The sequence below is a fragment of the Periplaneta americana genome, chromosome 8, assembly GCF_040183065.1.
Source record: "Periplaneta americana isolate PAMFEO1 chromosome 8, P.americana_PAMFEO1_priV1, whole genome shotgun sequence".
In the NCBI taxonomy this organism is placed as follows: Eukaryota; Metazoa; Arthropoda; class Insecta; order Blattodea; family Blattidae; genus Periplaneta; species Periplaneta americana.
The window spans coordinates 23,794,777-23,813,522 of NC_091124.1; the positions used below are offsets into that span (position 1 = coordinate 23,794,777).

General features: G+C 35.2%; 2 protein-coding genes across 2 annotated transcripts in view; one reads left to right on the top strand and one right to left on the bottom strand.

Annotated features, from left to right (window-relative positions):
- LOC138704583 (uncharacterized) overlaps positions 1-18,746 on the top strand; it is a 321,702-nt gene that overhangs the window by 120,374 nt on the left and 182,582 nt on the right. The window lies entirely within an intron of this gene.
- On the bottom strand, positions 574-17,522 carry LOC138704582 (catalase-like). Its single transcript, XM_069832630.1, has 6 exons — positions 17,349-17,522; positions 13,000-13,191; positions 11,710-11,862; positions 4,963-5,195; positions 2,980-3,109; positions 574-1,036 (listed from the first exon to the last, which is right to left on the bottom strand). Exons 1-6 carry the CDS (start codon positions 17,517-17,519, stop codon positions 941-943), a joined length of 975 nt encoding a protein of 324 aa, XP_069688731.1. The 5' UTR covers positions 17,520-17,522; the 3' UTR covers positions 574-940.

Sequence of the window (18,746 nt, forward strand, 5' to 3'; positions counted from 1 at the left end):
CAAATCATGATCAAATACATGATCATGTTGTTGACCGGCTACAAAAGCCTATTCTGAAAGAAGAATTCCAGTCAAATGAGGCATACTGGAAGGGCTGAAGGAAGTTTATCGTTTGGCAATGTGAGACTATCAAATACATTTATGATGAATTAGGTTCGGATAAAGTAGCTGTACCAGGATAGGCTGTATAGCTATGTAGGATAGGGTCTTGACTTGCTTCCGACTGAGTAAACACTACCCCCTTCCACTAGGTAAAAGTATTCCTGCTGGGAAAAAGTTCCCCACTCCTAGATGAAACATCAGTGAACTGGCTGGGGGACACGGACAACTAGTTAATGTTTGTAAACAAAACGCACGGATCAAAGATGCCTATCCTGATACAACTACTTTATCCGAACGTTAATGATGAAATATCACAATGAAGACTTAAAAAATAAACATGACATACGAATTTATACTCAGAACAATTTATTTTATTACTAAACTCAATTACAGTTTAATTAGAAATTATAACAAGAAGTATTTTTAATGTTTTTAATTTGTATTTGCATTGTATACAGTATATTTTGTGAAAATATATATTAATAAACTTGACTTTACAAGATACGTATCTCATAGTCGATCATTTTAAAGAAAATTAATACATCTTTAATAAAGCACACAACTATTTTCTAAAAATCGTTCACTTGCAAATTATTTTGTTCCTTGTTAATAGGAACTAAGTCTGCTTGCATGTTTGTCAATTACGAAAATCCTAATGTTAGTACAAATTATTTTATATAAAAAATTCTTTCTTCCTATACAGTATATGCATTTAGTTTTCAGCATACCACCCAGAAAAATTTTTTTCGATTACTTCAGAACTCTAAATAATGTGGACTTAGTTTTTCCAACAACGAACGATTCATTTATTTACTTCTTTCAGCAACAGACGATTCATTTATTGTTCATCTTGTACCTTCGTGGAGTTAAGTCCAAACTTTAGTTTCTGTGCCATTGTAACATTGACATGCTTGAACATTTCAACTGCGCGATCCTGTGGAAGAACACAAATTAAAGAAAAATATTAATTAAAAAATACAAGATTGTTTATTACACAAGTATAAGCCTAATAATTATCTGGACTCCTATTTGATTAGTATCAAACATTTATCAGTATCTTATAGTACTTAACATTTAAAATGGTTTTGTAAAGATATGTACAGACTCAGAAACAAAATTTTGGGCAACCTGAATTTTGTTTCTGAGTCTGCACCATATATTGGATTTCATAAATTTACTATCATATTTATTTGCATGTATTCACTGTAGTTCTTCGCCAGAATTTTTAGTTTATAATGAAATTAATCTGCGATGAGTAAATTTCCCTGTAAAACATAATGTTGGCTTCTTTAGGATCGTGAACACTCAACAGTATATAAATAGCCCCACAACTTTCATAAGTTTTTAGCAACTTTGACGTATAAGTCTTTTTGAATATTGGCAGCGATGCTATAATCTGAGTACTAATTTTTTATCAAGCATCAGTCTTGCAGATCTATAGAGATTTTTATCTGCATGAAACAAGGACCTTAAAGAATATTTATCCATTAGCTGGTATCTTTTATGTCGTAAATCTACGATTAGCTCTCCTTCTGAGTATTTATCGTTATAAATTTTCATTCCTGGATTGGGTTTAAATACACAAACATCGGTCGTACTAGACTCTAATAATCTTGGCAAGGATAGGTCGTATTCTATCGAAAACTCATGAAATGTTTACTGGAGACAGTTCGAGCATCTGAGTGAACATTTGAACTTGAAGCGGTTAGCCCTGTTGTTTTGTAGGCTAGACAGAACACCAAGCGCACTTTATACACGAACACAGACATTTTAGGATTATACAATGGAGTAACGTAAATTCAAAGTAATTTGCTCTGTCTGACTATTATATAAATTAACAAATATACATCGGTAATAGCAAAGTAAATTAGTATAAATGAATAAATAAATAAAAATAAAACTGCAATAACAAAACAAAGGAGCAAATAAGATCATACATGTCATTGTAACGTTTATATTTTAAACTCAAAATGTGTACCTAAGAAAAAAGAGGACAGCAAATTCATAATTCATAAACTTGAAAGCCAGTTTGTTTGAGAAGAATCAAATCTGGAAGAGGCAAAAGTACACCGATGTGGGGTTAAGTCGAATGGAAAAGTAAATGTCTTGCATATGGCCATTTAACTTTGCTTGTAACCCAAAGTTCTCATAGGCATAAGAAAAGACTTTTTGGAAACTGAAGCATTTTTCACAAGTTTGTTTCATAAAATGAATTTTTTATATTGTAAACTCACTCTTTATAAGCGTTCAAAAATTCTCTCGATTATCTGTGCAATTTCAAACTCCATTTCATTTACGGTACACTATAATGTTCTGTCAGAAGATTGCAGCACATTCATGCATAATTTCTTTTATCTTTCACTGATATAATTTCTGAAATAAGTGTACTTTTTTTAGATATCTGCAACTACATAACAAATATTCAATGCTTGAAATATTATCCTAGTGTTTTTAAAACCTCCTGAATCTATAAGTAAGTCTGTCGTGATATTTATCCATAATAAGCTTTTCTTTCTTATATAAAATCCCGAAACATTATTACTTTTTGCATGGACATACTGCAGCAAGCACTAGTCAAAACATATTTTGATATGACATATCTACTGAACATGATTGTCGTGTAATTTATATTTTGTTTTTTGGACGAACGCAGGCGCACAAGTCAGTTTCAGAAACGTATGTAACATCATTTAAGTAACAGTAACTAGCTAGTTACTGAGACATGTTATGTAGAAAACAGAAGTTATGTAACTTCAGTCTGGATGTAGCCTTCGACATACAGCGCGTTATATTTGAACAATATTACAGAACTTGTTTTGATTTTGAGTAATCCAGTGTGTCACAATGCCATTTGAACAAAGTAAATTCTAGCCTCACCTGTATGCTAGGAAGAGCTGGCTTCAAGGAGCTCAAGATGTTCTCCACCATGCGGTCTTGTTGTTCTGCAGATAGACTGTTCCAATACATGGCAGGCTGGCTGTAGTTATCATCGTCACTGTCATCGTATCTGCGAGGAAAAATTTGAGCGCTGACACTTATTGGGGTATTACACGAGCAAATCAGTTATATGAAATATAACAATCAAATTATATAATTACACAATTCCAATTCGGTACGGAATTACAATTCGTCACATAATTACGATTCGTCACAGAATTACAATTCGTAACAGTCATATCGGGTTCGTTGGAATTCGTCAGTATTTCGCTATATATTTTAGAGTATCAGCTTACTTATCTTACATAATGCAATTTTGAGTTTTTCGTTTCCACAATAATGTATTGTGTTGCTATAGTTGCTACAACTTTCCAAATCCGAAGTACGAGGACTATTTTTTTTCAAGGTCAGATCGGTCGCGAAATGAAGACCACAGTAGAAATCTGATGAAGCTTTACGCAGATGTGTTGGCCAGTATCTCTAGTATGCCCGTCTATCGCATCACATAGCACTTGTCAGTTTTGAGCGCGTAGTGAGCACGTAAACATACCTACTACAATAGAGTCTCCCGCCAAATGTGAAATGCTTGCTGTAATTGGATTTCTTTATGCGGAGGGATGCAATGCAGCCGAAATTCATCGACGAATGAGTAATGTGAACGGTGAAACTTTCATGAGCAACAGCAAAGTGCGGCAATGATGCAGGAACTTTGAAGCAGGACATACAGACGTTCATGATGCAGGCGGTTAGGGAAGGAAGTGAGTGTCATCCGTGTTCAGCGTGTGGATCAGGCGATTCGAGAAAATTGCCGATTTACAATTTCTGTGTTGAGTGATTCCTTTCCCTAAATTTCAAGGTCAGCTCTCTATACCATCGTGACTGAGAGACTTCATTAACGCAATCTGTATGCAAGATGGGTTCCCAACATGCTGTCCGACCATCACAAAACACAGCGAATGGGCGCCGCTTAACGTTTCCCCAACACTATCACGATGAAGGAGAAGATTTTTTTTTTTAATTGTGACAGAGGACGAGGCATGGGTCCATTTCGAAACTGAAGAAACAAAAGAGCAATCCCAACAGTGGATGCATTCTCATTCCCCGTGTAAACCAAAGAGGTTCAAGCAAAACTTCTTTGTCAGAAATTGTAGGGCTACTGTGTTCTGGGACCGAAAAGGAGTTCTCTTTTTAAAATTCATGGAACGTGGCACGACCATCACTGCCGCCTCATACAATGAGACTCTTCAATGTCTACGAAGGGCAATTCAGAATAAGCGACGAGGATTGTTGCCATCAGGCATTGTCCTTCATGACAATGCTGCACACACTGCAGCTGCAACAAAGAGGCTCCAAAGGGCTCCTGCAGCGATTTCGATGGGAAATGTTCGATCATATACAATACAGCCCGGACTTGGCTCCCTCTGATTTTCTTCTCTTTCCTCGTATGAAACGTTGTCTAGGAGGACGACATTTTGGCACAGACAATGAGGTGCAGACCAAACTCGTCGTACGAATAGAAGCCAGCCGCCAGTGATTTCAGTCAATTCTCTATTCTCAGATCATTCCTAGCATACTGGTGACTTGGAAAGACTCGAGGAGAAAGAGTGTATGGTGTCTATGAAGGAAACAGCAAGTAATATGTGCTTCCAGATAACCAATTTCCTCCATTTTCAAAAGAAAATGAGGATAGTGTCAAGAGAAAGAAATGTCAAACTACTATTCAATTTCACCAATTAAAATTGTGGCAAATGAATCGTTTGAGACCAATTCAAATTATTACCAGTAAATCACCTGTGACAAATATACACCTGTGTCGAATATGAATCTGTTACAAATTAAGTGTGGCCAGTTGTAACGATGGCGAAATATTGTGACGAATTCCCCTAAATCCCCCCTAATATAAAATAGCAACAGACAACTAACCTCTTGACTTCTCCTGAGACATTAAAGGTGCTAAGTGCCCCCCATGGATCTGGTTTGGGCCCATTAAAACTGTTGGGGTAGTAGTTCGGTGCACCTCCCTGGTTGTAGTATGCCATGGGTCCGTCGCGCTCGTAGTTAGTTACGCCGTGGGCGAATGGACAATTTACAGGAAGTTGCAAATAATTTGATCCCACACGATAGCGATGACTTTCCAAGTACGCAAACAAGCGACCCTGCAAAGACGCAATAAATAGCCTACAGTGTTACAGATAGATTATGATTTTTAAAACTTTCACAATTTTCATCCAACATTTGTGAAATTTAAAGACATCAACAAGCCTACGATACTATCATGTGTACAAAATTTGGTACCATTAGGTATAATAGTTTTGAGGGTATATTTTTTATATATTTTATATTGATATCACTAAAATGGCTCCTTGCGTCAACGTTTTTAAAAATGTTTAATTAATATTTGCTCACAAAATTGAAAATAGTCATGGGAATAGAAGTTAATTAACTGTTTGAGCTCAATCTAAATAGAGAGCCATGACAAACTTTCTAATATCATACATTTACCATCAACAGCATATTTTAGTCTTATCTAAGTGCAATATGGATATGTTCCGAAGGAACTTATTAATATTTCATTTAAATGCTAATTAAATGTTATTTGTCAATATTTAATTGACCTCTGTAACAAGCTTCAGACCAATCTGACAAAAACTGTTGTGTAAAGAACTTTTTTTGTATTCAACAAACTGTTTAATATTTTAAAGTCAAGAAAGCAGCATTAAAAAAATTGCTCTCAGCTCAGGCACCGTATGTTCGACCATATTCGATTACGTGGTCAGATCATTTAAAAGACTCTCAGCTATAATTACGATCATGAAAACAAAGAAAGTGGATTTTCTTAATTTTTCAGCATTATTTCACCATAGTATTCCCTTAATACCTCCAATATTACCATAGCCATTCTGAAAATAAGGGCCGAGAGAATGTTCCAGTATTGAAAACGTACATTAGGAATATGTTAAAGTTTGTATTGGAAGCTATGAGTCGCTTCACGAGTTCATGCGACTACTTTTCATTGTTGAATATTTGTCGAATATGAACGGTATCCACAATTTCCTCCTGACAACATCATGCTATGCTTGCCTTTAACATGTCAATATATAAGCGCTCATGACATACAACACTATGTTTTACCGTCTGTTTCTGTTTAGTTTCGAATAGCCAAAGCGACTTCATTGGAGTGGTTCTAGTCTTAAATTATATTTAATATATTTTAGACTTTTAGAGTGTTTGGATAGTGAAGATAAATTTGGATTATCAACATGTCTTGAGATTTACTGTCTTCGACTTTAAAGGGCAATTTGGGATTGTCAAAATGCCTTGAGATTTACTGTCTCCGATCGCCATGGGCAGTTTGGGGTAAACGATATTCCTTGAAATTTTCTGTCTCCGATTGTAAAGAACAATTTGGGATTGTAAACATGTCTTGAGATTTATTGTCTCCGATCGTGATACGCAGTTTGGGGTAAATGGTATACCTTGAGATTTACTGTCTCCGATTTTGAAGGGCAATTTGGATCGCCGATATGTATTGAGATCTCCTATCTCCAATTTTCAAAGACAATTTGGCATCATGAACATGTTTTGAGATTTAATGTCTTTGATTGTAATGGGCAATTTGGGATTTTCAACATATCTTCAGAATTACGGTCTCCTATTGTGAAGATCGCCAATATGTATTGAGAACTCCTATCTCCAATAAATTGTCAAAGACAATTGGGATCATGAAGATGTTTTGAGATTTACTGTCTTTGATTGTAATGGGCAATTTGGGATTTTCAACATGTCTTCAGAATTACTGTCTCCTATTGTGAAGAATAACTTGGGATTTTAAATGTGCCTCTATGATTTACTGTCACCGATGTAGTTTCAAACACGAATGTAATCACTTCAAATTTTAACATTTTTACTTACACATTTCAACCATTCAGTGTGAGATAACTTTTTTTTTTAATGTTCGTTCCACACAATTCTTTGAAACGAAAATATTTCTGTTTTAGGTTTATAATTACTTAGCCTAAGTTAACACTTGGTCAACAACTACAGCCAATCATTCTTTATTTCTTAAGGAGGAAATGGCGAAAGTTTAGTAATTTCCAATCAAAAACTTCATTTTCGTTTTTTTTTTTTTTTTGTGAAAAATGAATCTTCAGTGCCATAAATATTTTGAACAAGTTTCAGTACTCTGCAGTGCTAGGAAATATAGAAATTACGTCAGATTTAAAAATCTGCATCCTTGAATTTTAATGGCCTGCAGACTTTACAAGCTGTTTTCTCACAATTCTTTCAGCACATTTCGTCACATTCAAAATAAAAGGCATTTACAGTTTTGGTGGTATGGGCATAAAAGGTTTACTATTTGTTCTCTAGGCCCATACTGTGTTTTTAAATAAACTAAGTACGAAATTAAAAAAAGTCACATTAAAAAAATAAATTTTTAAGTTGAATAATTAAAAAATTATTTCTCCTTTACGGATGTAAATTTAAAATCCTGTTCACCTAGTTCTTTTCTAACGATGTCAGAGATGTCGCAAAAAAGTCATTCCTGAAACTTCAATTTTAAGAAGAGGTGATTTTTTAAAATATGAATATAGGCAGGGTGGAAGTGAAATAACCCGGCAGCTTGAAAGGGACGTTAGGGTACTTTTAAGCGAATAGAAAACTAGGAGTATATTACATTTTACTGATTAGATGCATGGTCAATTATAAAATAAAGTTTGAATTTTCAGCAATCTGACAACATCGCCGCGAACACAATGGTCTTTCTTCTCATAAGAGGTGGATGAAATAAAATCTGTCTCCCTAGGTCAGGCATGTCAAAGAAAACCATAGATGGCATTTGCAGCAGCCGTGGTTCGAATTTTCTACAGTGACCCGATGATTGACAATTCATTTGAAAGTTCGATTGCTGGAAAGTTAGTTGCTAGTTTCTTGTCATAGTAAACGTACTAAAAGCATTGGCTGTAGTATGTATCATGGCCGTATCACAGTCTACTATATACAGTCACGAAGCTTGAGTTTTGAGGGTGCTAGAAACAATAGACTGTGACAGTATTATTTTGCATTGCCTGTAATGAGGCGATATTAGCGATCCTAGTGGTGAGCAACTATCTAATGTTTGCATATTTACTACGTATTGAGTTTCGCGACTGTATGTACTAGACTGTGGCCGTATTATAATACAGTTTTCTAGCGGAACCAAGAAGGGAAGCATTAATGATTTTGTGAACATCGAAAATTTTATTTCAAGTACAATTACGTGCTGTACAATACTTATGAACGAAATAGATATTTTCTTGTACAATATTTGAAGTGTGAGATAATGTAATTTCCGCGATTTAAAAAATCGAACGTTTTTAAATCTGCTTCCATACTTCAAAACATTAAAAATATCAATAATTTAGAATGCATTATTCATTACGCGAGGGGACAATAATATCTATATATAATTTGAACTGGTAATGGAAATTACGGGAAAACGGCTGAACGGATTTTAATGAGTGACCCCTCATTTTCATGCCTGCCATCCAAAGTTTTTTTGGAAAAGTAGTAGTTTTCAGTGAAATGTCAATTTTCCTAGATAATTTTCCTATTTTCCGAAATCCATCTGCTGTCAGTTTTGAGAACTAATTTTATTGAATCACGGCCGACTTGATTGAATTTCAGAACAAAACACACACTACAATAAACAATAGGCTATTACACGAAGGCCATGACATGCAGTATTGCCGACATATTTAGAGCTCAATTCAATTTGTTATTAAAAACTGATTCTGCAGTGTATAATTTTCTGAGTACAGCTGTGTATTGGATATTCAAATCTACGAAACTTGAGGTGGTTTGATGACATTATTACCATTACAAATTAAATATTATTATAGTTAATATCATAATGCATCTATTTTTCATTAATTGTACATAATATTGATGCTATATTGATGACATGAAAGTGAAACGTTTTGAGGTTATGTAAGTAAATGTAGAGAATATCTTAACTTAGATCTTCATTTCTATAATTTACTGAGTGACTGCTATATATAACTACAAAACTTAAGTAAGATAATAATATTGTTATTAAAAATCAAATATTTTTATACTTATTAACCCAGTGGGGTTGGGTCTTTTTCATAGACTTAATGGCGGTGTAGTGTAGATATTGATATGTGTCATTGTCTTCAGTATTGGCTCGAGAGAGCGCAAAAATTACAGATGCTAAGGAAAGATAAAAAGTTATTACTTACTGATAAAATAAGAGGCCTAGAAAATTTTGTAGTCTCCAGATCATTTCAGCAAAATCTCTTAGTAGGATAAAATGATTTTACGTTCTACATTTAAAGTTCTACATGCAGCAGCTATACGAAAATGCTATTGTTCGAAAGCTTAGCAAACCTGACAATTTTTTAACTTTTGCCTTCAATCCACAATGACCTGAAATAGCTACTGCTATCGTCCTGACATTGATACTTACGTTTTCGCGTTGAAACTCAAAAACTGAAATTGGATAGGTTCAAGAAAAAGTATTTGGCCTAAAAAAAATCCATTCAGAGGGAGTATGTTTCATTATTATGGAAGCAAATAACTATCAAAAAGACGAGCATTCTTCACTGAAAATAAATCTGAAAAATTTTTATTTGAACGTCTAACGAACTTAGTTTGCAGCAGCATTTGCTGCACAAAACAAGAGTAATATGTAATTAGCTAAGTAGATATTTTTCAATAATCATGTTTGATTTTATAGTTTCGGAGTAAACGGTTTGTATGAATCTGTTTCAATACAAGTATATTGAACACAGAGTTCTGGATTTTACGTATAGTAGCATAAATTTAACATTGAACGTAACATATGTAAGTAGGCCTACTCGTATCCCAAGGTTATAGTTTGTAGTAAATTATTTTCATAAGAGACAGCTGCTACTGATTTCTATGCGAGCCACGACCTTGATCTTGAAAAAACTCCGTTAGGTGAATATTGCTCTCTATGACTGCAGTGTTGCAATCTGTTTCGCATTGTTCAGAGGCTTTGGATTAGTAGGTTTAAATTAAATTTACGCGAAAACCGTCCACGCTATGAAAATACGCTAGAGGTGTAAATGATTCTTTATTACATTGTCTATCGATATGGACAAGAATAATGATCCTATTCGCATTATTTACTGAATAAGAGAGTGTTAAATATTTGGGTAAAAACATTTTTTTTTCTGGGAAAACTATGGACTTTCCACCAATACGGTATTACATTTTTTTTACATACAACATGAGCTATTCGCTCTGAAAACCTACAGGGTTATTTCACTTCTATTCAGTATATTCTTTCAATGTGAATAGCTCATAAACAATTAATCTGATCGCAAAAAACTTTGAAGTGAAAGTAGTCATAGGAAGCGGATGACGTGTACAAAATAAGAATAAATCTGCCTTAAAAATTGTAGACTATAGAAATTTCACCCACAACCCCCTTACATTACATGACAATTTTAATAGCTGTTAATTTATATAGTTACTAAGAGAGACTGTCCACACCTGTGGAGTAACGGTTAGCACGTCTAGCCGCGAAACCGGGTGGCCCGGGTTCGATTCTCGGTCGGGGCAAGTTACCTGGTTGAGGTTTTTTCCGGGGTTTTCCCTCAACCCAATATGAGCAAATGCTGGGTAACTTTCGGTGCTGGACTCCGGACTCATTTCACCGGCATTATCACCTTCATCTCATTCAGACGCTAAATAACCTAAGCTGTTGATAAAGCGTCGTAAAATAACCTACTAAAATAAAAAAAAAACTAAGAGAGACTATAAAAGTTGGGGATTTATCCTTCGAAGAGGTGGAAAAATTCAAATATCTTGGAGCAACAGTAACAATGTAAATGACACTGGGGAGGAAATTAAACGCAGACTAAATATGGGAAATGCCTGTTATTATTCGGTTGAGAAGCTTTTGTCATCCAGTCTGCTGTCAAAAAATCTGAAAGTTAGAATTTATAAAAACAGTTATATTACGGATTGTTCTGTATGGCTGTGAAACTTGGACTCACACTTTGAGAGAGGAACAGAGATTGAGGATTTTTGAGAATAAGGTTCTTAGGAAAATATTTGGGGCTAAGAGGGATGAAGTTTTAGGAGAATGGAGAAAGTTACATAACGCAGAGCTGCACGCATTGTATTATTCACCTGGCATAATTAGGAACATTAAATCCAGACGTTTGAGATGGGCAGGGCATGTAGCACGTATGGGCGAATCCAGAAATGCATATAGAGTGTTAGTTGGGAGACCGGAGGGAAAAAGACCTTTGAGGAGGCCGAGACGTAGATGGGAAGATAATATTAAAATGGATTTGAGGAAGGTGGGATATGATGGTAGGGACTGGATTAATCTTGCTCAGGATAGGGACCAATGGCGGGCTTATGTGAGAGCGGCAATGAACCTCTGGGTTCCTTAAAAGCCAGTAAGTAAGTAAGTAAGTAAGTAAGTAAGTAAGTAAGTAAGTAAGTAAGTAAGTAAGTAAGTAAGTAAGTTACTAAGAGAGACCACAAGGTTTTCTACCAACAACTCGACACTCTTGAAGCTATGTGTATTTTGATTTTTCAAAATTTGTTTGTATTTTAATAAAAGTGGTTCAAAATAAATCAAATTCCAAAACGTTTGTGTATTCCATCCACGTCATATAAAATATATCATACCTGAAGGACTTTATCTGGACTGGGTTCAATTCCTGGGACCATGTGAGCTGGAGCGAACGCTATCTGTTCTACATCTGCAAAATAATTTCTTGGATTTCTGTCCAGTACGAGTTTGCCCACTTCCAGCAGAGGGTATTCATCTTCAGGCCAGATCTGTAAACATAAATAAACACACACATACTGTGTAAAATTGTCAAAATTCCAATTCGTATGTTATCATGTTGAAAAAAGTACTAATCAAACAAATATTATATTACAGTAACTAGGTATTTAAATCTATCTCTTTCGCTCTCAATATTAATGAAATTCGGAGTAATTTATTGCTGAAATAAATATAAATACTTAGTGTATTGTATTTTGAGAATAGGTCTATTAATATTTTTCTGCCCAACGGCAGGTTTTTCACTACAAACCCATCATTCCCCAATCTTTCTTATATTCTGCCTTCCTATTTGTCTCTGCATATGATCCATATATCTTAATGTCGTTTATTATCTGATATCTTATTCTGCCCCGAACTCTTCTCCCGTTCACCATTCCTTCCAGTGCATCCTTCAGGAGGCAGTTTCTTCTCAGCCAGTGACCCAGCCAATTCCTTTTCCTCTTCCTGATCAGTTTCAGCGTCATTCTTCTTTCACCCACTCTTTCCAACACAGCTCCATTTATTGTTCTGTCAGTCCATTCTCCTCCATATCCACATATCAAATATTTCTAGTCGCTTCTCTTCTCATCATTTGTAATGACCTTGTTTCAGCCCCATACAGTGTCACTCCTCCAGAGCACTGTACCAATCTCTTCCTTAGTTCTTTTTGTAGAGGCCCGCAGAAGATGCTGCTTTTTCTATTAAAAGCTTCCCTTGCCATTGCTATCCTCCTTTTGACTTCGTGGCAGCAGCTCATTTTACTGCTTATAGTACACCCCAAATATTTGAAGCTGTCTATTTGTTCTACTCCCTCATTTATAATTCGCAAGTTTACCGTCTTTATATTTCTTCGTTGTCTGCAATTACGATCAAGTTTAAAGAACAAGCGAAATGACAAGTTAAGCAGAATATCACATTACAATATTACAGTGACGAAAACAGGTAATAATAAGTTATCGATGTTTTCAACATAACACACATTAATTTATTTAAACGAAATGTTCCTTAGAAATAAATATTCACATAACTATTACTATACTTCTTTTTATGTAAAATACCTTTTTTCTTCAGTTTTAAAGGTAAAAAGATATTACAAATAGAGAATGAACCATTCAGAAGTGTTATTTCATTTATGTGATCATGACTACCTTGGTAATGTCAAAAGGATTCCATCGAAACTTGTTTGCTTCTTCGAAACTCATGACCTGAATGTACATCGTCCAAGATGGGTAGTCGCCATTTGCTATTGCGTTGTACAGATCTCGTGTGTAGTAGTCTTGGTTGGTAGCTGTGATCTTTGCAGCTTCCTCTGGCATCAAGTTCTTAAGGCCTTGGTCAGTCTGTAACAGATCACAATTGTATTATGCCTTCAAAGCTATGAAAGTACATAGTTACTCTTCTCATGTCAACCAAAATAGTGCCGCGCCTACTATATAATATTATAATGGCGGATTTACAGGTTGTGATTTTTTTTCAGTGCGACCCAATTTGTGTGTGTACATCTTTACAACAAGTCTATTACTGGTAAATTAACAAATAACTAAAATATAATACAGAAATTACCTAAAAAAGATAAATTACACAATTCTTTCCTATGTTATCAGCTAAAATTTAATCTCGCATAAAGAGATGGGAGCCCCTTCTTACCCTAATTCTCTTTGTTTCATGTCGAAACAAATGTTAACGGAGGTGAGATATATGAAAAATGAGAGGAATGTTTATGAACATGTAATTTTCTAAGAAACATTGACGAATGTTCTTGAGCACCAGTTCTTGGTAACACTAGTGAACAAAATTAACAAACATTTTTCGATGTGGATGCACCGTACAGAGGATGTTTTAGACTTAAATACACGTGGCACAGCTGTGAGCAGTGTAAGATTAAGATAAAATGCAAACAAGGGGAAGACCTTAGACACTGTAAGAAAAAATAAATAAAGTAAACTCACGAATTGGAAATGAGGCAGTGGAAGAAGAGGAAAGGTTCAAATACTTGCGGTGTATTATAAGCAGTTAACATGAGTTGCTGCCAGGAAGTCAAATGAAGGATAGCAATGGCAAAGGAAGCTTTAAATACAGAAAGGAAGGTATTGTGCGGACCTCTGGAAGAAAGAACGAAGGATGTGTTTTGTATGGAGTGTGACAGATACATGGAAATTGCGATGAAGTGAGGAGAAACGACGTGAATGGTTTGAAATGCGGATGTAGAGAAAATGGAGCATGTGAAATATACAGAGAGAATAAGAAATGAAGCTGTGCTAGAAAGAGTGGGTGAAGAAAGAATAATGCTGAATCTGATCAGGAAGAGGAGGGGAATGAATTGAGGCGCTGACATGGGAAAGGTAGTAACTGCCAAAAACAAAATTTTTCAGGGGAAGCAAAAAACAAATTTATGAACACTTTCTCACTTACATTATTACAGAAACTGCTTTAAATGAAAGGCATATATTCATGTTTGTGTTACATATGAAATTTGAAAAGTCTGGCACAGATTTATCTGTGAAATCCTATTTTATGAAAACACAACATTGAAATCACTCCTTAGCCAAAACTGAGAATTAAACTTATTTATACATTATGCACAAATTTTTCGGTAAAATGCATGATACTTTTCATCGAGGAAGTCTAACATAGATAACAAGTCTCTCTTTTTGGTATCAGGGACGACTGGTCTTCTTTCAAGGCGTTGCAAGCAATGCAAGTTAGTGATTGTCGTTAACGACTGTCCTTTCTTAAAAATCCTGTGCTCTGTCCACATTTCAAGGTCATTAAATGACTGTCTTGTTTTTATTAGAGGAAAATCAGCTTTTGAGAGTCTAATCCAGTCTGTTGATTTTGATAGGAGTTGTATTCAAAAACATTCACATTCACATTCTGCAGAAAAGTCGAAGAAATCCTCATCCTTCATCATTATTACATTATTAGGCCTTACCTCTTCTGGAACCATCATGGTCTTGCATCTTTTTTTTCTTTTCTCTATGATGCCAAATTCCCTATCACATGGCATGTAGGAATGTTCTGAAACCAGGAATTTCAAGTCCACTGAATCAAAATGTTTCTTGGCAATAATGTAAATCAGGACCATTAGAATCATCCTATTCTTATTCTGTCCTGCACAGTTATCAGCCCATATTTGTCTAGACACACTCTGATGTTGTAAAAGGAGTTACTACCTTCTCCGCGCCAACAGCTGTGCACATACAACTTACAACATCTAGTGACTAGGTTTCCAACTTTGTTTCGTTACATACAGACATCCTACCTTCTCTGTGCCATTGGCATGGCCATTTACTACCTTCTCAATGAAAAACCTAAAAATTCGAATTTTTGGCAGTTACGACCTTTCCCATGTCAATGCCTCAATTGATTCTGTCATGGCTGCGAAGAAGCTGCCTACTGAAGATTGGAAGGAATGGTGAACGCAAGAAATGTTTGGAGCAGAAGAAGATATTAGCTGAGAGATGACATTAAGATGTCGGTAAGTGGATCATGTGCGGAGGTTAAGAAGAAGGCGGAAAGGAGGGAAGATATTGGAGAATGCTGGGTTTACAGTGAAAGACCTGGCCTTGAAATGGAAACTATAAATCAGTCTTGCGATGGCGACTAATAATTGCGAGCGAGAGCTATTTTATGCCCGCTGCGCGCGCGCGGAGCTCTTTTACCTGTAAACGTTGCTAAAGGATGTACAGATCTTAGAACAGAGCGCATCATGACGGAACGGAAGCGCTTAAAGCTTTCAAGGAAGAGTGGGAGATACAATATTTATGCTTCGAACATGGTGATGAAGTCCAGTGTTTGTTGTGCAAAAAAAAAAAAAAATAAATAAATAATATCATTTGGAAAAAAAGGAACATAAAACAGCATTATGAGACGCAACATGAAAAAAATATAGGCATTATTCAGGAAAAGAGAGAAATAAATTTTCATTTCGGAATTGACATCGAAGGTAAATTAATTTACATTTGGGTCAGTAGATTGTATCTAGATTCCTTTTATTTCTTTATTTTAAATGTATTGTTGATGTTTTATTTGTTGCTTTTTCCTCGATATTTACTTTTATTAGACTACGTGTTTCTTTAATTTAGAAATAATATTTTATCTTTGATTGTACTTAAACTTATACTATTACTAAGCTCAAAATGCTAATTCACTTTTATTTCAATAACTATTTTCAGGATTTTTTAGCAAATATGAACTAAACATTTTGAAAACTTTGATGCAAGGAGCTTTTTTTAGTAACGTCAATATAAAATATACTAAAAAATATAATTTCAAAACTCTTAAGACCTAATTGCACCAAATTTTGTACAGATAATATTATTATAGATCTGTTTATATAGTTTAAATTTCACAAATTTTGGACGAAATTATGGAAGTTTTAATTTTTTATTTTATTTTATTGGGTTATTTTACGACGCTGTTTCAACATCTAGGTTATTTAGCGTCTGAATGATATGAAGGTGATAATGCCGGTGAAATGAGTCCGGGGTCCAGCACCGAAAGTTACCCAGCATTTGCTCGTATTGGGTTCAAGGAAAACCCCGGAAAAAACCTCAACCAGGTAACTTGCCCCGACCGGGATTCGAATCCGGGCCACTTGGTTTCGCGGCCAGACGCGCTGACCGTTACTCCACAGGTATGGACTGAAAGTTTCAAAAGTCATACATATCCCCTTAAATGATTCACCCCAAAAATTACGATGGCTCTCAATATCTTAATTTAATCAAATTGTTTTTTTCGTGTTACGTGCATCTCACAAATCACTCTAAGAAAACTCATTACATAATCACGACTAGAGAGTAAGGACTACATTTCCACAATCACACAATCAATATACTCTATTTCAATCAATATTGTCATTATTATTTTTTCAACAAATACTCAAAAGTACTTAGAGATCACACACGTCGAGCAGGTAGACCCTATTAGTTTCTCCTAACCAATGAAGTGAAGTATTTGCATAATAAATAGTTGCTTTTAACAATAAAATGGTTTACATACAATTAACTTTTCCCATTTCTCTTTTTATTCCTAAAAAAACCCTTCCCTTTGGGATTTGTTTATATAACTTAGTAATTAGATCTATTACATAGCCAGAAATTTAGTAACGCAAGTTATTGTAATAATTGCTGCCATGATTCGATGTGCTGTATATGCATGTACATCCCTGTTGTCTACGTTACGACGCTACGTAGTGGATGCGCTGTGCGCCCGTGATCAAGGTCGAGCTCTTCTACCATGATTGGGAGCTAATATCGTCTCATCCCTGCTATAAACGAATTAATACACTTGTCAACAATACTATATTCGTAAAGATTTCATGAATTTGAGCAGTTGACAGAGGCACAGATGTAAAGCGACTATGTCCATTAATTAATTCATCCATCCATCCATCCATCCATCCATCCATCCATCCATCCATCCATCCATCCATCCATGCTTCCTTCCATTTTTTCAGTTGCTCGTTAATTTATGTTTTTCATGCTGTTTTATTTACCAGGAAGTGGAACTTGACGTATACGGCATTTCCACTCTCATTCACCATTTTGAATGTGTTAATGCCGTGTCCATTCATGTGTCTGTAGCCGTCCGGAATCCCAATATCAGAGTAAAGTGCCATCGAGCGAAAAACTGATTCTGGAACATTAGTATAGAAGTCCCAAAGCATGTCTTTATCCTGTAACAGAAAATGATCTCAGTTTCGTACACATAGAAATTAATAAAAATTATTTCTAGTATTGTCTTAAGATTTTCATCGGATAATAATTGACTTGAGATAGAGAGATGACATCCAATGTGTTAGTGGATGAGATTACTTTCGATAAATCTCACTCTTCTTCAGCTAATAACGTGCTGTAGTAGTCTGTGATGAGACTGGTCATCCCACACGACGAATATTTCAGCGGTTATTAATGTTTGTATTTTCTTTATCCAGTATTACTTTGAGCAGAAACTAAGTTTAGTGTCGAAGATAAGAGTTTACTTTTATACACAGTGTATAAAAAGGACTTTACAACTTTATAAGTTTGTAGATAAATATCCACATATCCAATAGTGTTCATGACTGTACAACAAGGAAGACGAAGTCGCAAGTTAGTGCAAAAGATCCCCCATGTAATGTACTCGTAAGTTCCCGTCCTTACTCGTATTTTTTGCAATATTTTATTAGTTCTATTTTAATTTTCACTTTACCAAGTGTTAGTTGATCTATATAGCGTTCCGCCACTGTAGTTCATCTTAGAATTTTATCAAGATATTTCGTTTCAGTAACAGATTTGTGGAAATTCTTGTAAGAACATGTACTCGCAGCTTACTTTTGATGTCAGAAATGCACTGTTTAAAATGTATTACTCTCTTGCAGTCAGCATTAAAAATTGTGATTGTTATTGTCTTCATTATTAACATAATTTATACTTAACAGATGAGTCATCTATTCGGATGGAAACTATATATCCATCCCCCCACAATTTCTCAAATGTAATATTTAATTTCCGTTGTTTATTTGTTATTGTTACAACTTTCATTAATTCAACGGTGTCCGTACATCTGAATACTGCAGTTATTTTCTAATAATAGTGTTGTTATTTTATCAATATTTTATTATTCATAATATGACATTACTTACTTACTCACTTACTTACTTTCTTATTTACTGGCTTTTAAGGAACCCGGAGGTTCATTGCCGCCCTCACATAAGCCCGCCATTGGTCCCTACCCTGAGTAAGATTAATCCAGTCTCTACCATCATATCCCACCTCCCTCAAATCCATTTTAATATTATCTTCCCACCTACGTCTCAGCCTCCCCAAAGGTCTTCTTCCCTCCGGCCTCCCAACTAACACTCTATATATATTTCTGGATTCGCCCATACGTGCTAAATGTCCTGCCCATTTCA